The 24,899-nt window shown below is 42.1% G+C and overlaps 2 protein-coding genes across 3 annotated transcripts in view; one reads left to right on the top strand and one right to left on the bottom strand.

Annotated features, from left to right (window-relative positions):
• Positions 1-2: 2 nt before the first annotated feature.
• smoc1 (SPARC related modular calcium binding 1) overlaps positions 3-24,899 on the bottom strand; it is a gene marked incomplete at its 3' end in the record, with an annotated part of 39,377 nt that continues 14,480 nt past the window's right edge. The window contains exons 2-10 of the mRNA XM_079692868.1: positions 19,070-19,235; positions 18,754-18,837; positions 15,125-15,237; positions 14,856-14,955; positions 11,496-11,543; positions 9,197-9,253; positions 8,159-8,239; positions 1,833-2,025; positions 3-174 (exon numbers count right to left, since the gene is read on the bottom strand). Of these exons, the coding sequence (XP_079548994.1) occupies positions 3-174; positions 1,833-2,025; positions 8,159-8,239; positions 9,197-9,253; positions 11,496-11,543; positions 14,856-14,955; positions 15,125-15,237; positions 18,754-18,837; positions 19,070-19,235 (1,014 nt within the window). The remainder of the gene's footprint in view (positions 175-1,832; positions 2,026-8,158; positions 8,240-9,196; positions 9,254-11,495; positions 11,544-14,855; positions 14,956-15,124; positions 15,238-18,753; positions 18,838-19,069; positions 19,236-24,899) is intronic.
• The window catches only part of ccdc177 (coiled-coil domain containing 177), a 43,598-nt gene continuing 33,648 nt past the window's right edge, over positions 14,950-24,899 (top strand). Inside the window, exon 1 of one of the 2 annotated variants that reach the window (XM_079693074.1) lies at positions 14,950-14,971. The gene's annotated coding sequence lies outside the window, so the exon portion shown is untranslated. Of the gene's footprint in view, positions 14,972-15,355; positions 15,378-24,899 lie in introns of those variants that run through there. The other variant, XM_079693075.1, reaches the window with a different exon arrangement.

The following is a 24,899-nucleotide window of genomic DNA, read 5'->3' as shown; positions in this document are numbered from 1 at the left end:
CCCTAAAAACCCAAACATATGAATATAACTGGAGTGAAAAGTGAGCAACACGAACCTGGCAGGTCTTTGACCAGGAAGGGGTCTTCAGTGTCTGAGACGTGAGAGCGGGCCGTGCCGTCACACTCCGGCGTCTGGTACCTGTTACACAGAGAGGAGAGGACAGCGGGAACATGGCTGCATGAGACACAAGAAGGAAAGAATAAACCCGTCTTAGTAACGTGTGAAAAACCCCAGATATCAAAGGAGACGCTGACACATTTAAATCAGAGAAAAAGAAATGAACAAAGCCTCAAACTGAAGACAGAAACCCCAACAAAAAAAATATAGGAGAATATATTGTCAAAGCACTCTCCCATATCTTTTCCCATCATGCATTTGTTTTATGGCTTCTTAAAGCGACACCTTATTACTATAATCGATGACAGTGAATGATTACCCCTTTGTTTCTATATGCGCCTAATACATTAATTTGATGTGACGTGCACACAGCTTTGTTTTCGGAGCCATAACAAACTGTTGGGCCTTATGCGTTGCATGACTCGTTTTTTTCCTGGCTATTGTATCAGTTCTCCATGAATAGGATGGAAAATTGAGCATGTGCGTTTCATTTGGCTTTTTTTCTTCAATTTCAAAGTAAAAGCAAGTTGTCATTTCTTTTTTCTGCAAGGCCACTGATCCAAGAACGGATGTCTGATGCATGACTCTGCACGTTGCTGTCTAGAGGAAAGAAATTGAGGTCTAGTCCAAAATACAATAAATTCTTATGTGAGGAAATAATCGCCTCGAGGGTGTCATTCAATACCTCAGATGAGAATTTGGTCTGTTAGGGATCTCTTTTAGCTTTTCTTGGGGGGCTGTGGATATGCTTGTATGAAATTGATTTAAAACAAATCCTGCGTTCTCTTGCATTCAAGCTTTACTAAGGCCGCCAACTAACTCTTTCTGATGGTCTGCAGCTCAGACTGTAAAACATAAACCCTCTTTAGAGAGAGCGATCATGCCCCTTCAGAAACAAAAACATCTCATCTATTCACCGGTGCACACTGACAGATTTTTTAAACATTCAATCTCTCTCCCTATTTCGAACACTGTGTTTCAAGTTGTAATATTCCTATTTTTAAACAACCATGAGCAATGAGGATCATTGATTCAACATTGCATCATCTCCATTCCTTTGACTTTCAGCTCTAGCAAAAAACCCATTGTGCCTCCACCACTTCCCTGAAATCAAGATAAACAGAAAGCTGCACCGGGAACCAACGTCATACCAAGCGCTGTGTTTATGGTCAGTGATATGATTTTCCCATCAGGACTCAAAGTTAATTGTTCAAGTGAATCGGCAGCAGCAGCTGAATTTCTCAAGAAATGTAAGGTCTTAACCGTTAAATTAGCTGTTAGCCGTTAGCTCTAGGGATTTCCATATTGGTCTGCTGTTTGGTTGGTCCAACACTTTAGTCCAAACTGAAATATTTCATAAACCTTTTCATAGATCGCTCTGAAATACCATACTTCATGATCAGTTCTAATTAGATCATGTTAGCATGCTACCAGCTAAACAAAGATGGACAACATGGTAAACATTATACTTAAAAAGAACAAGCCTTAGCATTATAATTGTGACCATATTAGCATTCTAACGTACGCATTTTGCTTGAAGAAACGTTGACAAGCTATGACAACATCAAATAGTCAATCCCACTGGCCATTTTCTGATCAAATATATAACCTTGTTTTCAGATGTTTTGATCTACATCCATCCCTAGTCAAAGAGCACCTTGAATCAAACTTGTCTTAATCACTCGTTACCGAATATCTTTTTGAATTGATATTACCTGGTGGATGTTCCAGGGATGGGCCGGCCCGTGTCCACCAGAACGCACCAGCAGTAGCCCGTGGACTGGTGGCACTGGACCGCTTTGTAAATACCCCCGGGGCCACAGTCCGGGATGAAAATGGCCTCTCGAGGATTCTGCCGAGCCTCGTCCAGCGCGCTCTCTCGCTCCTGGTCACAAGAGGGAACTTTCTCTAAAACCGTGAGAAACACACTCAATACCACAACTGGAAATATACACACACAGAATTAGTATCAGTCACAAGAATAACGGGGAAGCTGACAACACATTGTTGAATTTCTGGTAACTAATATTTCGTAAACCTCAGGATTATCTACAACATCATGATTGGAGGACAACTAACCCCCACTTACTCCCGACTTTATCTCTAGTGGGAAAAGTTATCACTGGAATTCAAACTCTACAGTAGTTACTGTATTCGTTGGAAACATGACACACGGGTAGACAATCATTATCATTTATTTATGTATTAAACATACAATAAGTACGTTCTCCTCCATTGGCAGAAACTATCATTTCACCTTTGTAAGAGAGTTGAATTGCACCGGGGGTCTCCTATTCAATACTTACCCAAACAAACCTCATCAAGACGCATCTACCTTTCTGTTTCTACTATAAACTATAAAACCTTTACAAGTCCTGCTCAGGTTGTATAACTTTACCCAGCACAATCTGTCATATCTGTCTTTTGTGCAACAGCCCTCAAGTTTTGCTCCATCTACACCTTGATTCACCTCATTTGTGTTTACATTCACATCCATTTAGCCCATCACTCACTCTTAAAACAAGTACAACAGAGCTGCATGTTAAACTTGTAACCATGGGGATGAAGTGTGCTTTTACCACTCCTGATCCATCCTTCATTTTACATTCAAGTGTCCTGTAATGCAGCAGGAATGACGTTATATTTTCACATTGTGCCGCCTATTAGATCCAAAGCGTTGCTGGTATTTGGTATTTTCCCACAATTCCAGTAACCAAAGAATAATGACTACAATACGGCGTAGTGACCGCCTGAGTCAACACGGGAAGGAGCTTGTGAAATAAAATGTGGCACTCGGTATATTCTGTACCCAACAACAACAACAACGGTGGGGGAAGTGTCAGATCCTTACACTTTGTTTTTATCAATATGTCCTTATTAACACTGGAATACATCACTACTTATATGTGCGGTCTTCTTGCTTACGAACCCACAATTATCTACCGAATCTGTATTATTCCACCCAGTTCTACGGGTAGTGTTAGGGTGCGTTCACATCTGCCTTGTATAGTCCAGTTGAATCGAACCCTGGTGCGTTTAGCTGCTTGGTGCGGTCCATTTGGGTCGGTGTGAACACAGTCCGAGACCTCTCAAGTGAACTAAACAACCGGACTCTGGTCCGTTAAAATAGGTGGTCTCGGAGCGCTTGCTTGTGAACTCTGGAGCGGTTCATTGCTGGTGTGAACGCAGTCCGCACCAAAACATTGGAAGCGTAGTATTTACGTGTCACAAGAACGCGGATATCTTCAAAATCTTTAGCGGAAGAGTCTTTCAAGACATCCGCGGTTGTTTAGTTAAAGAGTGAAGCAGAATGAAGTGTTGAACAGTGTTGTGTAAAGTAAAAATTATCCTTCAGCTACATAAAAGTAAGAACACCTGTGAAACGCCCCTCCTTACTGCAGACAGATCAGTTGTCTGATTATATAATCATATGCGCGGAACGCTAGTGTCTGTTGATCTCCAGATTAACAGCAGCATGAGAATAACCTGCCGAAAGTGCCGATGCTCCATAGCGGAGGCTCCGCTAGAAATTGCCGGGATTTGCGTTTTTACGCCCTTAATGTCTGACCAATGGTTGAACAGCATTTCCTTGAAAACAATGTAACAAACTGTGGTCTGGTGCGCACCAGAAAACGGACTATTAGGTGTGAATGCACCCTTTATGTATTTTAGCAAAAAATGTTGGTTCTACAGCCGGTTAAGTCTCACTGCTCGTATCAAATTGTTTTTGGACCCAGCAAGAAAGTTCAGGAAAGTAAAAAAACCTGGCAGCTAAAGAGTTAGTAGGGACCAGAAACAGAGCTAAAAGTAGGAGCAAATTTTGTTTTCCCCTTTAATAGCTATTATAAAAAACAACCAATGCAAAGTATAGAGTACACAACGTTTTTGGGGATCACCGGATGCAATACATTCTTTGTGAATTGGCCTCTAAGTCTCAGACCTATTCATAGGCCGGGGCTCTTTAGGCCCTAATTTATATTGACCCCAGTATAAAGAATATACATGCTGACTGCAGTGGGGTTTGAACCTGTGCTCCCGTGATCCGAACACCAACGCACTAACCCACTGCGCCACACAAAACCTTTTAAACTTAAAATCTGTCTCTTACTGTGAAGAAGTCCCGGGGGTTTTCATAAGGAATTGGTCATTAATAGTTGATGTCTTAGGACTAGTTTTCTTAAAGACAATCATGATTTACAAATGTTAAACACAACAGTCCTTTGTCATCCTCCATAATGTTAATACTGATTGGAGATGACAGTAGAGACCTGAGTAGTGTGTGTACGCACCAATAGCTTCCCCCTGCACAGACTCACTCTCAAGTGTTGTGAGCGCTGCACCGCGGCTCTGCTCCTCGCCAAGCTTCCTTCACATCCAAATTATTTAGCACTGTTTATTATACAGAGGTTATGCTGGCGCCAGGCACTAGGGTTCCCAAAAGAAAATTGTTTTTATACATATAAATGGAAAAAGGCTGGACCCTTGCAATGCAATCCTCTCAGTTGTGTTTGGAGTTGAAATGTAATCTAGGCCTCCTCTGCCTGCTTTTGATATCTGCATCTCTGCGCTTTAAGTTCTATTTACGTTTCATTTCTCTTCCCTTAGCAGGAAGCGAATGATGAGAAACAAAAACCTTCGGAAAACAAATATTGTCCTGAAAAAAAGGAAAGAAACCCACACAAGAGGATGAATGTCTCTTCTTGTTGTTGTGGTCATTCCTTCTTCGAGGCAAACTGATAACTTCAAAACATCTGCTGTACAGCCTCGGTGTGTTCCACCTTCCTCATCCTCCAGGCTCTGAGCCAAATGAATCTTTAATCGCCTTCTCTTTCCTATATTCTCACTTTCTTCTTTTATCATTGTATAACTCTTCCCATCCCTTCCTCCTGCCTCTCAGCCTTTGTCTGTCACTTCTTTACTTTCCTTTTTCTTTCTCTCCCTCTCTGGACCCCCCCCCCCCCCCCCCCCCCCCCCCTCTCCTCTTCACTTCCCTCCAATGGCTTTCAGCTGTCGGGTAATCACTGCAATATTGTCTCTAGCCAGCCTCCTCTGCAGTTAAAATACCGGAAGTCTTAGTAATGGGGGACCACTGTGAGTAGGTCTGTAGGTGCATCTGTGTGTGTTTAGGATTTAGGGTCAAACAAAACCAGAGATGATGGAGCAATGACTCATAAAATAGATATTGAACGCATCATTCGTGAGCAAATTGTTTTCCGGTCGTGTTACTGTCGTTGCTAATCGAGCTGAAGAGTCAAACCCAAGTTCATGCTGCTTAGCAACACATGCAAACAGGACTGATATAACCAAAACCCCTCTATACGCCTGCATCGTTTATTATGTAGGATCAGTAGACACGATCACGTTATATTCCTGCCACTTTTTTTGTTATCCTCTCTGCGTCCAGACACTTTTACAAATGAGCTGCATGTCTGAACTCTCCCCTCCTTACTGCATTGAAACAACAGCATGTCAAAGTCTGGCAGCAGAGCATCTTTTTGAAAAATTGCCTCTGCATTGCTTTGCCTAAGCAAACACGTTTCACTAACACAATCTCTGCTATGCTCTAATAATTACGGGGTATCCATCCACAGACAGAGGGCCAGAAACTTTAGAACACACTCCATGTGCACACAAATGTTTCCTGGTTCTAAAGGCTGCTTCACAGAACTGGATGTACTTTTCTTACTTACTGTAACAGACTGCTCTTGTTTGTACTTGTATTTCTACTCAGTCATCATTACTGAAGATTATTTATCAAAATGTGTGTTAGCATCAACAGTCAAATCTACAGTATCCTCACAATCTCAGCACTACTTTAAAGTGGACCTACCATGCTATTTTTAGGCAATAGCATAGGTCTCAGATATATACAAAATATATAAAAAACAGGTCTATGAAGTGTTTTGCTCAAAATACCAAATAGATCACCCATTCTATCCCTCTATTTCACTTCCTGTTTCAAAAGTGCTGATTTGGGTATAAAACTTTTAAAAGGAGGGCGCTGAGCTCATGCGGGACCCGGCAGCTACTGTCTAAACTAAATACTGCCGTGATGAAACGTCATATCATGGATTATCAAGGATTATCTCTGAAACAGTATGGAGCTCAAAGGCTTTCTCTCTTGCCGGTTATACCACAAGGTGAGTTCCTTTTTACTTCCTGCTTCTTCACACACATGCTCTCCAGTACAGGTTAGCTCTGAGTGTTAGCCATGCTAATGTAAACACCGACCATATTACGTCCAAAACAGTCGGGCATTGTTTCTGATAGCAACGTTTCTGATAGGGCCGTGGGTCCACATTTCAGATATTACGTCATATCGGACGCAAATCTGGATCAGCTCCGTTGTTCCCCCGTTTTTAGAGATTTGGGTACGGAGGAAAAGAGAGGGTTTTATTTTCTGACGTTGCGTGAGTTCCCTGACACACCGGGGACACATATTGATCTATAAAAGACATCAAGAAGTGCATTTTGCATGATAGGTCCCCTTTAAGTATCTACTGTCTAAAATGTATAAGAGATAAAAAGAACATCGGTCAAACTAAATAAAAATGCAGAACATTTCCATGCACACATACATCTTCACACACATTCTTTCACTAACACACAGATATTCATAGACACATGCACACACACACACACACACACACACACACACACACACACACACACACACACACACACACACACACACACACACACACACACACACACACACACACTGTATGCAATCACATGCAGATGCAGACACACACATCGCTCATGTCTCAAGAGTGATGACATCTCCCTGCAGTCGGCCTTGTCGCTCAGGCTTTGAGGACACCGGATGCTAATTGGAAACAGGAAGCTGTGTTTCAAAGAGCTGTCAGAGTGAATCTCTCTCATCTGAAATACAGTCTCTCTCTCCCTGACCACAGCTCCCCCCCCCCCCCCCCGCACCGTCATTCAGGAGAGAGACCCCCGTATTACAATCAACCGGGAGGGAGCTCACTGCATCCTGAATTATAATGCACACGTGTAGGAAGCCGTGTATTTAAGCAAAAATCAGTCAAATCAAAATTGATCAGCCTTAGCTTTAAACTTGATAATTGCTCCATCTCAGTGGCAAGCTGAAAGACATTACTAAAGCAAAACATAACAACGGCATTAGTAAAGACTTCATTAAATGCACTTTCTGCAGAATATTGAATAGAAAGCAAACATCCGTTCAACATGTTAGCTAACCACTATGACCTTTCTCACACAGACACACACACTCACTCCAGAACACATTCACTCATTGATCGCTGCTCAGAGGGAAGACAACATGACGAGGTGTAATTGAAAAGGAGACATAGAAAGCCAAACAAATTACACCAAAGGAAAGCAACCAGGAAACATTATCCCAGTGACGAAGGGCTGTTTTCAGAATAGAAACCAGTGGCTTTGAAAACCAGTTACAGCGGAGACAAGCTGATACTTTCATGTGTTACTCACATTTGCTATGTGCTACTTCGCTGGTATAATATTTATCTTAATATCTATATTTGTAACAATTGTGTCCTGAAAACAGTGCACTGGTGATCTTTAAGAGGGTGGTACTCTTGGAGATGGGTTTAACAGTGACATTGTCAAGGATATGATCCCTCACTGGCTTCCCACTCGATAATTTAGCCAATAATTTTATTTTTTATCGATTTTTCTGCGCATAGTTTTGTAGATTGATTTATTAAATGTGCGAAAATAGTGAAAAATGTCCGTCTTAGTTCCTCAAAGTCCAAGAACATGTCTTTAAATGTCTTGTTTTGTCAAAGATATTCAGTTTATTATATTACAAAGCAGAGAAAAGCAAGACATTTAAATATTCCAGAGGCTTAAAGCAGCATTTTCTTCCATATTCGCAAAAAAAATTACTTTAATAATGAATCCATAATTGATATGGCTTTAAATTGGCAATCTATAGGATCTGTGTTGATAGTGATTGGACATAGTGACCTAGTAACAATGAAGTAGTAGAAGTAACAACGTTCATTTAGGATGAATAGGAGGTCTTTTGTCTCACCTTGTCTCTTGGAGCTGGAGCTGTTCTGTTTATTCTCCTTATAACCCAGCTGTTTTATCCACAGCGTTGGAGCAGTTATCTCTGCAATGACCAAAAGAAACAGAGTACAGTCAATAAACTCCATGCTGTGAGATGATTTCCACACAATTACCCACAGCTAGGCTTTGCTTAACCTCCTCAGTGAACCTGATCCTTCAGTAGCTGCATATTCAAAACATCTGCACAGCCAGGTTTGCCCACACATTAAAACTGCATCCAAGATTCCAGTGTTTCCAAAAATATCAAATATGTGAAGTGATATTCCTGACAGCTGGATTTTTCCGTTCAGTATAACAGTGCCTACTTAAGAAATGGCATCTTAGGTTTGACTAACATTAAACTCAAGTATCACCATAAAATAGATATCTTAACGACACTGTAATGTTTACTAAAGTTTCTTAGCCAATGAAGAAAAAATATGAACTGAAATTCTGAATTTTCCCTTCTGGGAAAGGTTCCAATTAGCATTTATTCCTGGGACAAATGACTCTGTATATAAAGTATTCGTTGGCTAACGCTAACTAGCCCCAATCGGCAGTGTTGGAAACCTGACATCCACGTGGACATGCTAATTGTCTTTATTTGAATAAAATCAACAGGAATTTGGACAATTATTATAGTTTATTTAAGTACAATTCATACAATGAATATGCAATACTCAAAGCCACCAGACCCCATTGAAACAGAAACTGTTATTGTACCTCACTGTTCGTTGTAAAACTCAATTTGTTCAAACATCTGTGTTAGACTTTCAACTGTTCCAACTATAACCAATTATGGTTTGAGAGAAAATGTTGTGAATAAAACATATAAAAAACAAGTTACCACAGTTTGTGATTTCAAAAGTCACAAACCAGAAAAAGAGAACTATTAGAAAATTATTTTTGGCCTTTTTTTGCGTGTTTTCCCATATTAATACCCCGCATATATGCGATAATATTGGTGCGTGACAAGTAAAAGTGACGATCTCAGCAGGTGTTACACATGTAGGAGACTTACCGTCACCCTCGGGGGGGACGTGGGTCTCCATGGTGGGCGTGGGCTTGGAGCCATCATCTGGGTTGAGAGTGAGAAAGAAACGGAAAGAGACTACCATTATTGAGGTTAATACAATCTACTCTCCAGAACTGTTGAATGGTTTGGATTTGCACATGGCCCGGCCAAGACAGATAGAAAATCAGAGGGAGAGATAGATGGAATAAAAATAAAAAAAACACAAAGGACAACCACACACACATGTGGCTCAACATCTCACACACATCAATGAATCAAACTCCTCACACTCTCACACCAACGCACTGCACACACTCCCTCACCATCATCATGTAAACCACACACACATTCACATATACCATCACACGAGGGGACCACCATCCCTATCAGGACTCGCGTTATTGCAGTGCAAATTATCCATACTGAGCTGACTGACTGAAACTGTATTTCCAAAATAAGACGTATTAAGTTTGTTGGTTCATTTGTATCTAAAACCTCTGGTCCAGTTTACGAACGCTCAAAAAGTAGACAGACTGCATAAGAATTTGGTAATGACACTGTCTCCTGAGGAAATATCTTTTCACTTTGTTGATGGCCTAATCATTTTTCTGGCTCAATAGTCAAAATCAAAAATCACCACGAACTCGCATCTTGGATCATACGTTAAGGATTCTGAAAAACAACTATTTTGACAAGATTTGCCCCAAAACATTGTTTGTATTTATAAAAAACAAAGTTACTAAATTCCTTTTACATTAAAGTCATGCACATGCGGAAAAAGCTGAACATGTGTGCTAAGAATTGGTCTTACATGTATTCTTTCAGTAGCTCTAAATAAGTATGAAATCTTCTTTGCTGCTTATAAGAATGACCCCAACATCACATCTTGCAGAGTGACACATGCTAATGAAAATACTCAGGCCTAAAGAGTCAATGTTCTGTTATAGATGTTAGATAAGTTGTAATTGTTCTTACTGTTCATAATGCTGTGAATTTAACAACCTAGAATACTCACCCATGTGCAGTTTTGTAGCGTCTGGATCACTCCTTAGGAAATAATTTGATTAAAAGCAAACCACAGAGAACTGGATTCATTCCACAAACACTAAAGTAAATCAGATGGCTCGTCAGCAAACACAAATATGAGGTCAACCTGACCTGATCGGGTCAAACTGTGAATAAAATACAACAGTTAACATGTTTCTCTGGACTGTGATGGGAAAAAACAATTATTGGACACGGACTGTAAACTCCTAACTCGACTATCTCGTATAAAGTAACTCTCAGTGGGGAAACAAAAACTATATAAAAGAGATTCACTTAGAGACTGCCCATCTTTTCTCCGTTTCTCAGAAATACAAATAAAGTTCAAGATGTTTTTAACACCTTGAACTTTATTTGTATTTCTGCGGCAGACCCATGTCAGAAATCTTTGCATTGATCTTACTTCAGTTATGTTGATATTGATTGTATAACTTTTTTGAAACTAGTAGGAAAACTGTAGAATTACAATACAGTCATTCTTCATCATTTTTAAACCATTCTCAATCCCAGCTCGTCGAATATTGACGCTTGTTAAGGAACCGTTGGATGCACTTTCATTAGATCGCCTTACATGTCAAATCGTGACGCTCCACTAAGGTTGCAGTAAAATGTTGTTAGTTTGTTTGAATTCAAACGGAAACACTTGGTCAGATTTAAGAAAAAAAAGCGTGGCTTGGGTCAAATTAAGTTCCATAACTTTAATACAACTTCAATAACTCGATGTTCTGTTTTGTTAGGGTTAGCGTTTACATTGTGGTTAATGGTGCAGCTCCTACAGACACTTAAAGAAGCTGTAACTGTTGGTATAACAATGCGAGGGGCAGTGACTAAACATTGGTATATAGTACACTGGGAATGAGACAGCGTGGATATCTTACAGTTTCAACAGAAGCAATAAGAAGAAATGCCTAAAGGGGTAAAACCAGGGAGGTTTTTGTAGCATCCATTACTGCCACTGATGGTATACATTAGAGGTATACCTCAGCTTCAGTTGAACTGTAGTATTGGTGTACTCGTCTAAAGAGCCGAGCATCATGCAAACATGCAAAGAAGTGCTATAAAGATTTAATCCTAATCCTCTTAACGTTACAAGTCATAGTGCGGTTCTGTACTTTTACACTCTGCACCAAAATGGACTTTGCAAAGGAACAAGATCGCCTCAAAAGACGTTTTGAACTCATGCTCTCTTTCTGTCTCTTGCATACAAATAGAAACAGTCCCTTGCATGCACACAGACAACCTACAGCAGATCTCTGCTCACCTTTTCTACCAGAGTGAGGCGGCCCCGGTGGTCTGTCGGTTACTGACCCTGCAGAAAAAAGAAAAACATTACATTTACAAAGACTAGACGGCAGGGACAACTCCTGGGAACATTTCAACATTCCAAAAATGCTTTTAGAAGTGATTATAAACATATACATGATAACAGCTTCCTTATGATTCAGAATTCAATTGGATTGTTCCGCCTTAACATGGACCAATAGAGCAACGTCCCACAGATTACCCAACTCACTGACTTCTTCGAGTTAAACGCTGAGGTTTATCAAAGTTGGATGAGTTCATGTTGTTAGTAATTAATAGCAGGCACATTGAAAGCCTCTGCATTACCCTCGCTCTGATCAATGCAACCCTAGGAGATCTACAACATTTGTGGAGATCTTGTTAAATAAAGTTGTACATTTGCAAATATCATTCTTGATCTTTGCATGCAGGTTTCATGCATGGATGCACCGGGGGAAGATTAGACAACCAATTACAATAGAAAGACAAAGAGGAGAATGTTTGAGGGAAGGCAACTGGAAGGAAATGTACTACCTGACAATCCACTTGTCCCAGCATGAGTTCCCATAAATTCACGGAAGTTTCCTGCAAATGTATGTGAGATGATTGATTTGGGTCAGGGCGTCTGAGCAGGTCAGTGGAGGTTATTTGTTCTCAGTTAAGAGGGGGGGCCGGGGTTGAAGCAGCTGAATACTGTTCCAGCTGCACTGTACCCAGATTCTCAGGGCCATACATACCTTTGCAAGAAACAATGAAGATATTGGATCTTATGCAGGACAGAAGGGAGACAGGTAGAGACTGTGCCGTGCATTGAACTACATCTCAGGATTTCATTTATGCTTTATTTTGAATCCTGAGCCAAAAGCATTTCTTGCATTGAGCGCTGGAAGAATTATTTTTAATTTCTGCAAAAATTATGTTACTTTTTACGGTGTTCCTTCCTAGTGAATTAGGCGTCTTACTGGTCCATTTTCTCTCGGTCAGTTTAGGATTGTTAACACTACATTTAGCTGACACTTTAATCCAAAGCAATTTAGAATAAGTGCAATAAACTGTTAAGAAACAAATTAAGAACAACATGAAAAATGCAGCTCCTTAGCTTCAAATAAGCCAAACCCTCGTAAGTGCTGAATATACTCAACATCCCTTTGCAGTCAGGGTCTTTTAGAAGTTTAAGTTCACTTATTTAATCCATTACATTTTTGTAATGTTTTAGTTCATGCTAAACGACTTAAAGGTCCCAAGTCATCCTTTCCCGGTTATCACCCGTCCCCTTTTGTATTATGAAGCTTTTTCTGCATGTAAACGGTCTGCAGACCCTCAAAGTACACGTCAACACTACAGCTTCAAAAAAAGCTTGCCGGCGGGCGTGTCTGAAGCTCGACCAACAACCAATCACATGAATCTCCCGCCCCTGACACACAAGCAGCGGTTTGATTGGCTAGAGCTTGTACTGGCATATGATTTGATTGGCTGATGCTTCCACCGAAAGCTTCAGAAGCTTCAAAAGTTGAACATTGCTCAACGTTTGCAGCCTGAAACGCCAGGGAAGCTCCGCTCTGCTACCCACAATTCAGTTCGGCGAAAAGCGAGGCAACGTGACGTCACGCGTTGGAAACCGTTTTTGAAGCTGTCGAAGCTGTGGACGGGCCGTAACACAGAAAAGACCTGTCTATGCTGCCCCAGAACGCCTCGTTGGGGATTTCTTTTTTTCTCTTTTTTCTTCCGGGAACCAAGTGACGTAACGACGACCCCTCCGTGGATTGCTCGACATCGACCTTTCCGTGGAGCCGTTACGTTACGTCCGCGGATTGGTCCAAATTGACCAATCAACTTTCAATCAAAAAAGTTCAATCAACTTCTGTCTTCATGAGTTCTTCATGGGCAAATTAGACGATGCCTGGTTCCAAAGGATGCAGACAGTGGTTCATTTGTTCCCAGGAATAAATACATCTCATTTTAATTTGCCTCCACTTACAGAGATGAGAGAAATCCCCATGTTTTCTGTTACCGGGAAAGCAGCATTGTATTCTTTCTCCATTTGCAAACTCTACTGATCTACCCAAATGACTGAAACTCAGCAGGTGCCTCAGTGGTGATAAGTGGGAAAAAGAGAAAGGCAGATATTTAGAGGCAGAGGAGAAAGACAAGGAGACGGAGAGCAGGAAGCCTCTGGCGGTCTGCAGCAGCTTCCCCATGCAGCGACCGCTCTCTAAACTAAATGTGCTCCATGTGCTCCGTTGGCTGAGCAATCCAGATCTGGCAGAGACCCCGTGTATTAAGTTCAGTGGGAAAATGATGGTGATTATCATAAAGTGTTCCCATCCAGGATGAGTGTGCTCTCCCTCCACCGGCCTGCTGAGAGCAGTTAGACGAGGAGTGGGGGGAGGGGGGGGGGGGGGGGAGGCTTGATGTATGGCCATTAGCCTTCTGGTTGACCTTGCACCTGCTAAACGCCACATGACATGCAGTACACATGAACCATCAGCAGGGCAAGAAGGACCCTCTTTAACTGCAACCCAAAGGCTGTGTTCACTCTTTATCCTTCAATAGAAAAGCCTTTTAGTTTAGATGTAATGTGTGATCACTGGTCATTCACTCAGTTTCAGTTCTACTCCAAATGTTCTGCATCCATCATCAATCTTGTTATTTCATCAGGAAGTCCTCAAATGAAAAACTGTTTCCAGTTGTTCAAAGAACATCCAAATCCTAAAGGGACCATCAATTAATTTGTCCAAACCCCAGTGACTTGGCTAAAAGGCGTTCTTGGCTCCAATGCAATGATCGTTGGAAACTTAAAATGCTCCTAATGCTGCTTTTCCACCCTTATAAAGAATAATCGGGAATCAACCTTTCTACTAGAGTTCTAGTCATACAATGTAATTTAATGAGCACAGCTTTGTGCAGTGGCTCAGTCAGTAGGGGCTTGGACCGTGAGCCGTAGGGCCGCCGGTTCAAGTCCCCGACCAGACCTAAAATATGTGTGGAGTGCTACTTGGAGAGTTCCCAGTTCACCTCCTGCCCTGCCGTGGTGCCCTTGAGCAAGGAACCGGACATCCCCCTTCCCCCCTCACTCCCATTGCTCCCCGGGCGCTGTACAATAGCTGCCCACTGCTACTAGACTCAGGATGGGTAAATGCAGAGAACACATGTCACTGTGTGCTCTGCATGTGCGACCATTAAAGAGGGGTTCATCCCTCCCAATTATATTCTATTACGAGAAGGACAGATGCAATCTTTGTTGGCAACCGTATATGGGAAAAATGTTTTAAGATTTCTTTAAAAAAAAACTCTTGGCATTTCATCCACAGGTTGCCGGGCTCTCCCCCTCCCCCAGTACCTGAACACACCGGGGTCCTGTTGTGGGCAGAGGAGCCACTCACTGGCTTTCCATCACCGGTGACACACCAGCAGTAACCTGTCAGAGTATGGCACTGGACCTGCAGAGACAGAAAGGTCAATCACACCCAAAACTTTTGGATTTCATTCGTGTGTGTCTGTGGGCCGTTAGTCGATGTGAGTAGTTCATAAGAGACTAAGCGAAAGGAAAATAAGATAAAGAATATCAAGCATGAAGGATATTAAATCTGTGGAGGTAGAGAGTCAGACCTGTGCAAACGTCCCGTCCTCGTTGCATTCTGGGATAAAAATGGACTCCTGAGGTCTCCGGGATTGTTCAAGAGCCTGGTTCCTCTCAACGCGACACTTGGACTGACCCGCATCTGAAACACATCCACAGGACTCAGAGGCAAACCCTCCAGCATGCTGAGGGTTTTATTGAAGACGCGTGTTCTTTGTCAACAACACCCGGTTCACACCTGGAGGCCGAGCAGAGCAACAGCACTTTACTACCGAGGGCCAGGTGACGTTTAAGTGCTTTGTTCAAGGGTTACTTTTGAAAGCTTTACAAGGAGATTGTCTTTCTTAGAGTTATGAGCTTTATTTCTACGAGCGGCATTAAAGAGGCCTTAGTATGCCTTTTCTGGTGTTCCCTCTCCTGCAGTGTTTTCTATAGGTTTGATGCACGTCAATGGTCTGCAGAGGCGAAAATCTCTGTGTCCCCTCCAGGGAGTTTGAACATTTCTGAAAAAATCCCTTGAAAACCCTTTTGCACTGCAGATGCAGAAAGCCCAGACAAGTCAAATAACTTCTTATTACACTATTCGAAAAAACGGTAAAACAACACATTCCTCGACACTGACCATTACCGTCGAGACCGTGAGCAGCGCGTTGTGAGCAGTGCGTCATGTTCTCTAACTCCAGTGGAAACTGCAGCTCTGATGATCCGGATCTCAGGGGGAAGGTCAGAGTGTGCAGAACCCCAGCTGGTCACCGGTTCAAATCCCCGTCAGAAACTACTGTTTTTACTGCTCTCGCCGCTCCTGTGGAGAGGAGCTCCATATTCTGTTTACACATTCACACCAGGGAGCTAACCGGAGCCACCGCAGCCCTCCACTCCTGGCAAACATCCCCCCCCCGGATAAATATAATACGAGTTTATAAAACTTTTCTCTGGACCTGAGAGGAGACAGACATGTTGTCTCCTCCAGAGAAAGAGACTGACGGAGCCAGAGCTGAAGTCACCCAGAAGCTCAGACATGGATACATGGATTTAGAACTCACTTCAGAAAAACAAGGCTCATAAAAAACAAGAGTGTTGGGTCCTGAGGAAAGGGGAAACAGTCAAATGCCCTCCAGAAGACCCCAACAAATCATTCAAGTCTGATTGAGTTTGATTTATTGATATTTTAGCAGCGAGTTACCTCTGCAAAAGGATCAGCTTATACTACAGGCCCAATTTTCTTAAAACTTGGTGGAGAGGTGAAGCATTGACCAAGGGAGAACCTGGAACATTTTAGAGTCAATCTGAATTACAGGGTGGGAACACACATGTGTCAGAATACTAGATAAAAGGTAGCTCCCTAATGGGACAAAACATGTGAACCATCCTTTGAGTAGTAACAACTACTGTGTCGCTGAAAAGGTTGGTACACATTTCACGGCCCACCTGATACACTCAGTGTTTCCCCTAGGATGGAGTCATAGCAGCGGTGCTAAGGCACGTGGGCCCAGCATAATGTGAGCGCGGAGCACGTGGAATTTTTTAGTGTGTGCGCGTGCAAAGTGCGCCCCGCCAATTTGTTTCTATGTGTCAGCACAAGAAAGGCTCTTTAGGCCTAGTACCAGGGCCGGTTCTAGACAATTTGCTGCCCTAGGCGAGATTTTAGGCGACATTTTAAGTGTAAAGAATAAATGGAAAATCTCTACAACAGACAAATACACTGCAAAAAAAGAAACTTATTGACATAGGTAATAGACGTCAAAATAGCTTCAAATGTATTCAGTATTGTATGAACATGTTTGAATTGGGGGGTGGACGTGATATCCTTTAGGGGGGTCTGGGGGAATGCCCCCCCAGGAAGATTTTTTTTGGAAAATGTTACAGTAATATGCTTCAATCTGGTGCACTTTGAGCACACACTTACTAGAGACCTGATCTAGGGGGCACAACTCTAAAACGCCCATATGAAAAAGATCGGTTTACATTTTAATAATCAAATAAGTATGTGAACATAACCAATAACCTACCATAGCCAATAACAAATAAATGTAGCTTATTTTATTTTTGTTGTTCATTCATATCTTATTTTACCTAGTTAACCTAGCGCCCACCGTACAGGGCAAATTAAAAGTGTAACCGGGGTGAAAAGGGTGTTACATTTACTTAATTATGAATGTTGTTACATCAAGGCCGAACATTTGGATGAGCGGCAACGGTCAAAAATGTTTTTTCCCTCCCAGAGCTACCAGCGCAGCGCCCCCCCAGATCTGGCACCCTAAGCGACCGCCTGTGTCGCCTATACCAGTAACACAAATACTACAAATCTACATAACAAACAATCAAAAATGAAAAAGGGTCGCCACTTATTATTTTAAGAAAAAAAAAAAAGTAAAACAATTTTTTTTTTTATATAGGGGAAACACTGAGTCTCTATTTTGCTCTTTGTTGTCACGTAATAATTGGGAAACAACCAAAAAAACGTCTACAACACGCCTTTTTTATCATCCGTTGTTGTATCCACACTACCACCTAAAGCTCGTGAACACATCGGTTTCAGAAAAACAACTTCCCAGTTTGGGAAATGGGACCATCCAGTTCAGCATCTATTTCTTTCTATCTGTGCACAAGGCATCCACATACACATCTAAAGGCTTGTTTCTTTGTATTTACGTTTTAAGGCAAGTTTTATTGACTTTTGACACATCGTACCAAACCTGGCTGTAAATAGGAACAATTACCACTACCGTAATGAGCTTATTTACGACGTGTTGATTTCACTCAGTTCACAACAGGTCTGCCTGTTTTTATTAAGCTCAGTTATGAGTTCGTTGGGGTTTGTGGAACATGGTATTCATCTACGTCTCTCGTCGTGAAATGTATCTGTTGTTTTTATTTTTGAATCTGAATCTCACGTAAGTATGCCTTTGCCAAGCTTTGCCTTTGTTAACAAGCATTGGTTCATCATCAGCGGTGGCGTTACAACACACCCGTCCTCTGCGTCTACAGAGACTGTGATCTCTGCCCGGCTCTCCTTGGCGTGGCACACCGCTCACATTATGAAACTCAACCACATATTACACACAGCGAGTATACACCCACTCCAAATGGATTCCTTTGGGAATGCTGTTTTCCTAATGGACAGTGCGGCTGAACAAATAAATAGAGGGATGGGGGGGGGGGATACCAAGTTCCAACCTTGACTTCAGACCTATCAATCTCTGCTGTTGTTGAGGGGCTGCCATCCACACAGAGAGGAAGTGTGTGATCCTGGTCTGCAAAAACTTACACGCCTACAGAGAGGCGGAAAATCAAAGACATCTTCGGTTCGGTTCCACTTTTCCCAAACTAAGGCTGCAACATCTTAAACATGCTCCGGAGGCGGAGAGTAAATCACAGTGTACTGCTTCCCAAGTTTACAGTATGAAGTCTCAGAGGAAAGAATTGGGTTACAATTAGATGCACAAATAATCCAGCAAAGGGTTCAAGTGGATCTTTACAACCAACGCAATGTATTTTACTCTCTTTCACATGTGTTTCAATTGCTATCTTATTTTTCTGTTCATGCTATCTTGGCTCTTGGTAACGCAGATCAATCTTTCATTAGAACTTCATCTCCTCATATTCTGCCTCTGTTTATAGGACTGTTGATCAGAGTCAAAGTGTTTAGAGTTCTCACCTTTGACCTCCACGTCCCTCGTCTCAGATGAAGAAGTCGGTGATGGAGCCACCGGCAACTGATCGTTTTTAACCCAGTTTTTACCTGAAACACAAAAAGTCACAATAATGCAACGGCTAGGGCATTGTAGAGTTACTTACTGTAAAGTTATGAGTAGGACCTCGTTTCACTTGTTTATTCATGTACGGATGTTGCGGGTTTATAGTTTCTTACCTTTAAAACATATTTGGAAAATGACTGATTGTCCTTGAATGCAGCTTAACATATGCTTTTCTTAGAACACCAGCATAGATGTAATGCAAAGTTTGATGCTCACCTCGACAGCGGCCGCGGTGTGCGAGTGTCAGAGTTTTATCTTTGCAGCGCGCTCTCTGCAGCTCGCAGCCCGTCTCGTAGCTCCGCCCGTCCGAGCCGCACACCGGCTTCCCCTGCGTCCGCGAGCAGATCACCCCACAGTGACTGTCCCTGTCCCCGATCAGCCACTGCAACCACCAACAGCCAGAAGTTAGAGGGATTCAAGCGTAAAAAACATTTACCAACTTTAAAAGTTAATGTTGGGCTATAAAGGAACTACAGCACGGTCACATGACTTCACTTCACCACCGCTAAGCTAAAGGAGGCTAATGTTGGGCTATAAAGAAACTACAGCACGGTCACATGACTTCACGTCACCACCGCTAAGCTAAAGGTGGCTAATGTTGGGCTATAAAGGAACTACAGCACGGTCACATGACTTCACATCACCACCGCTAAGCTAAAGGTGGCTAATGTTGGGCTATAAAGGAACTACAGCACGGTCACATGACTTCACGTCACCACCGCTAAACAAAAGGTGGCTAATGTTGGGCTATAAAGGAACTACAGCACGGTCACATGACTTCACTTCACCACCGCTAAGCTAAAGGAGGCTAATGTCAGGCTATAAAGGAACTACAGCACGGTCACACGACTTCACTTCACCACCGCTAAGCTAAGCTAAAGGAGGCTAATGTTGGGCTATAAAGGAACTACAGCACGGTCACATGACTTCACTTCACCACCGCTAAGCTAAGCTAAAGGAGGCTAATGTTGGGCTATAAAGGAACTACAGCACGGTCACATGACTTCACTTCACCACCGCTAAGCTAAGCTAAAGGAGGCTAATGTTGGGCTATAAAGGAACTACAGCACGATCACACGACTTCACTTCACCACCGCTAAGCTAAAGGTGGCTAATGTTGGGCTATAAAGGAACTACAGCACGGTCACATGACTTCACGTCACCACCGCTAAGCTAAAGGTGGCTAATGTTGGGCTATAAAGGAACTACAGCACGGTCACATGACTTCATGTCACCACCGCTAAGCTAAAGGAGGCTAATGTTGGGCTATAAAGGAACTACAGCACGGTCACACGACTTCACTTCACCACCGCTAAGCTAAAGGAGGCTAATGTTGGGCTATAAAGGAACTACAGCACGGTCACACGACTTCACGCCACCACCGCTAAGCTAAAGGTTGCTAATGTTGGGCTATAAAGGAACTACAGCACGGTCACATGACTTCACGTCACCACCGCTAAGCTAAAGGAGGCTAATGTTGGGCTATAAAGGAACTACAGCACGATCACACGACTTCACTTCACCACCGCTAAGCTAAAGGTGGCTAATGTTGGGCTATAAAGGAACTACAGCACGGTCACATGACTTCACGTCACCACCGCTAAGCTAAAGGTGGCTAATGTTGGGCTATAAAGGAACTACAGCACGGTCACATGACTTCATGTCACCACCGCTAAGCTAAAGGAGGCTAATGTTGGGCTATAAAGGAACTACAGCACGGTCACACGACTTCACTTCACCACCGCTAAGCTAAAGGAGGCTAATGTTGGGCTATAAAGGAACTACAGCACGGTCACACGACTTCACGCCACCACCGCTAAGCTAAAGGTTGCTAATGTTGGGCTATAAAGGAACTACAGCACGGTCACATGACTTCACGTCACCACCGCTAAGCTAAAGGTGGCTAATGTTGGGCTATAAAGGAACTACAGCACGGTCACACGACTTCACTTCACCACCGCTAAGCTAAAGGAGGCTAATGTTGGGCTATAAAGGAACTACAGCACGATCACACGACTTCACTTCACCACTGCTAAGCTAAAGGTGGCTAATGTTGGGCGTGATGACGTTTAGTCGTCTCATTTAGACACATGCTAGCAACCGCCATATTTGTCGTAGAGTACGACTAAAAATGCTGACTCATTTACAGGTTTTAAGACTCTTTCCTGCACCACTTCACCAAGTAACATTTTAAGACAAATGCAGTGTGTCCTGTAAATAGCCAACTATTTTGCCAACTATTTTGCATTACAGGAGCTATCACTAGCTCCAAAAACCGATAACATCATGATCTGATTTGCATATGAAGTCTGTCAGCATGAATTCATTGCAGAAGTTGAGTGGTTGTGTTGTTTCAGTGGAGAAACTGCCAACTTGAGGTAGACCTTCTATGAATTTGGCACTCAGAGCAGCATTGGGAATTAGTTACAATACAATAAATGTGAATATATTTCTCCCTTTACCCCAACGGTCTAAATGAGTTTTCTACATTTTGCAAGTAGCAGCTCTGTGGAAAACAGAAATCAATCCGGTTCTCTTTGTTACAGTGGCGCCTACAATAATACCACTTGGAATCGCCAGAGCGGGAAAGTTGTTTTTCTAAAAGTATTGAGCTTTTTGCTCAATGCTTAAATAATATGTTTCTTTTTGGCTCTTTTTCTTTTCTTTCTTTCTTGTTTCACTGTGTTTGAACAAAGGCTGCATTCAACTGAATCTGAGAAGAAGCCAAACTAACGAACAAATGCACTGAAAACATTTCTCTTCTCTTTAAACACTTGACGCTCGCTGCCTCTCTGTGTCAGGCTTCCGCAGCTCAGCAGTGAGCAGCTCCGCTCTGCAGCCCAACAGAGAGGCTCATTTATCTAATTGATCTTTGGCTGACGACAAGTTCAACCTTCATTACGGTTCAACGTAGTCAGACCACATTAACAGCAATGGGAATGCCCCCCCCGTCCCCGTCCCAGATCTTTACTCATGATGTATTAGTGAGGCGATTCTACTCTCCTGTTGGACGCCGGCCTTCTCTCTGACAGAATAAATGTTTCTTGGCTTTGCAGCTGCCTTAAATATAATTAAGGCCTGAAGGATTACAGTGAAGGGTAGACTTTGCCAAAAAAAGATGGAGTTTTGGGTGTGTGGGTAAAGAGTAGGTGTGCACTGAGCAGCAGCAGAGTACCTGAGGAAACTCTTGTCTTACAGACCACAAACTGATAATTAGGATATTCTCAAGTAGCAAAAAGCATGTGAAAACATTTCTTAAAAAGCATTGTTCACCCAAAGTTGCTTGAACATTAGAGTATTGCTGGATGCAGCTTTAGATCTGACACATGAGATCTCATTAGAGTCAGGTACGGAGGGGAGAAGGTGGTGGGAAATGAAACTCAGCCAGAAACTAAAAGGCACAGTTTCCGTCCTTTCCCTCGCCAACTCCTATCAGACGATCTTAAAAAATTATCCACATTACAAATACTTGTGTCGAGCTCGCATGTATACAAGCACAAGTTTACCCTCCCTCTCCCTCCTCTTCCAAAGGCTGTATTTTGTTTTGAATAACATCAGAATTGTTGCTTGGAAACAGATTTACCAAAGTATAAAGAGCAATCACACGGACCTGAACAAAGTGTAGAGGGTAACAAGCCAAAACGCTGATGTCATGAATGAGCTGGTGTACAACTGGATCTCATATAGAAAATATTCAGCAGGAGTCTTTGTCTAATGTGCTCTGAACAGATGAACTGGAGGGCTGTCTGTGCAGCACGTCCATCTCTGCATTTATATCCATGTTATTCTAAAGAAGTCTCCAGAAATCGTCACACTCATCCTCTCTGAATTCTCTTCTTCCCCGCTCGTCCTGCCAACAAAATCAAGTCTTAAGTATCCGCCAGTGGCCAGTGTTTTTTCTGGACAATTCCACTTTCATAGATCAGTGGACACTTACACAGATCACAATATAGACTGCTTTTTGCTATAGAAGTTTGTGAAAGTCTTTGTTCTTGAATTTGTTTATAAGGCATATATTTACATATAGAAAACGTTGTCCATCCATCTTCTCACGCTTATCCGTGGTCGGGTCGCGGAGGTAGCAGAAAACGTTGTATGTTGTAGAACAGGGCTATTCAATTGGCGGCCCACGGGCCAAATCCGGCCCGGGGTGATATTTACAGGCCCTTTGAGTATAGTGTCAAAAAATAATCAACTTTTTTTTTTAAGACTTTTTTTTTGGGACCGAGTGCCTTTATTCCAGAGAGGGTGTTCAGTTGAGAGATAGAGGGGAAGACAATGCCTGAAAACTTCTGCGGGCTCGGGTTTCGAACCCAGCTTCTAGCTACTTTAGTGACAACTCCTTTCATTTATTGCATCTCTGCATAAATGATTAGATAATTTCACCTAAATTAAATCAAATGAAATGATGTTGATGGTTAAATGAGCTTCACATGTACTGAGTTCTGAACTTACCATGTAGATCTCTAAAGGCCTTGGGGCTATGTTGTTTGATTGAATTAAACACAATATATGCACTCCACTATGCTTTTGTAGTATTTACTGTATCTGAAGCTCTTAATATGATTGCTCATATTTCAAGCCATCTTTTTCCCGGCCCCTTGCTTTGGATCATTTTCATCAACCGGCCCCCATTCCAAACTAATTGAATAGCCCTGTTGTAAAATGTAAATGAACAAAACTATGTATGTATGACATAGCACTTTGAAATGAATGCTAAGCTACCCACCCTTCCAAGTTTAGCATAGCCTGTGTTATAAGCAGAACATCAAATGTGATTATATTTGTTGTACCTACAACCTTAATACTCAAACAAAAATGTAGGGTGGACTATTGGTGCTTTCACTAAATATTTAACCATGAGATATTGATAAACAATCAGCGGTAATGTGGATTGAATGGCTAGGTGTGTAAAGGTAAATAACAGGAAAGCTATAAGTCTGGTAAACTGAGGAAATGATATCACTTTAATGTGATGCAGCCTTTAAACCAGTAAGAAACAACACTTACAATACTCTAAAAGCCCAAACCTAAAACAATATCTAATCTCATATCATAAGATATACATTGGGTAAAGGGAATGCCGTTAATGTGGCATGTATTGATCAAATTCAGATTTTGACCTAACAACGTTTCTATAATTCCTCTTGAGGGGGTCATAAATGTGTGTAGCAAATTGCATAGCAATCGATTCCCTAAATGTTGAGATGTTTCACTCAAAGCCACACATGTGAACCTCGTTGTGATGGCTCTATACTGTAGATGAAAAGTCATTTTTGATTCATCCTTTGGGAAACATGCATCTTAATAAAAGCTTCTGCCAAACCATTGCATAGCAGTTGAGATATGTAACACCAAAGGATTGGATCGACCAGCCATTCCTTTAGGCAACGCTGCTACTGAGGCTCAAAAACTCCTACTTCTTAAATAGAATCATTATTATTATTCTTTTTCATATTCTGGCTAATGCCTGTCTCTACGACCTGGAAACAGCAAAGCAGTTTAAACTTGTAATTGCACAAATTACAAATACAAAATGTGGTGAAGAAAATTAGACGCCGGTCAGACAATAATCCTTTAATGTTTTTTCACTCCGCTTGTAGCAGAGAGTATCTGCCAGCGCTGACAGCTATGGCGGTCATGGACATTAATTTCTTAATATTAAATAAAAACTGAGTCCTAAATTCATGAGGTGGAAAATCTGCCATATTGTGAGCTAATATCACCCGACCTGTCCAATGCAAATGAACCGGTTTGGATCATTTCCATCATATTAGTGAGGAGAACTGGCTTCAATACTGAAACAGATTAAGCTGCAATGGAAAAAAAGTGGAATTATTTCATCCCACGGGCCATATCTCCTTACAACTTAATAAAGCACAATCCCCTAGGGAAGCATTTTGCAGTGGAGACGTTTGTATTGCTTTCACTGTATCACGGCAGCTCAGGCAGATAAACCTTTATCTGGAATGATTAGACTTTTTTCTTGAAATAGAAAAAGATACGGCAGCTTATTAACTTCCAGATAAAGTCAGGAGGGGAGCAA

The sequence above is a fragment of the Notothenia rossii genome (genome assembly GCF_949606895.1).
Source record: "Notothenia rossii genome assembly, chromosome: 7".
In the NCBI taxonomy this organism is placed as follows: Eukaryota; Metazoa; Chordata; class Actinopteri; order Perciformes; family Nototheniidae; genus Notothenia; species Notothenia rossii.
This window is presented reverse-complemented; position numbering and strand designations above follow the sequence as displayed.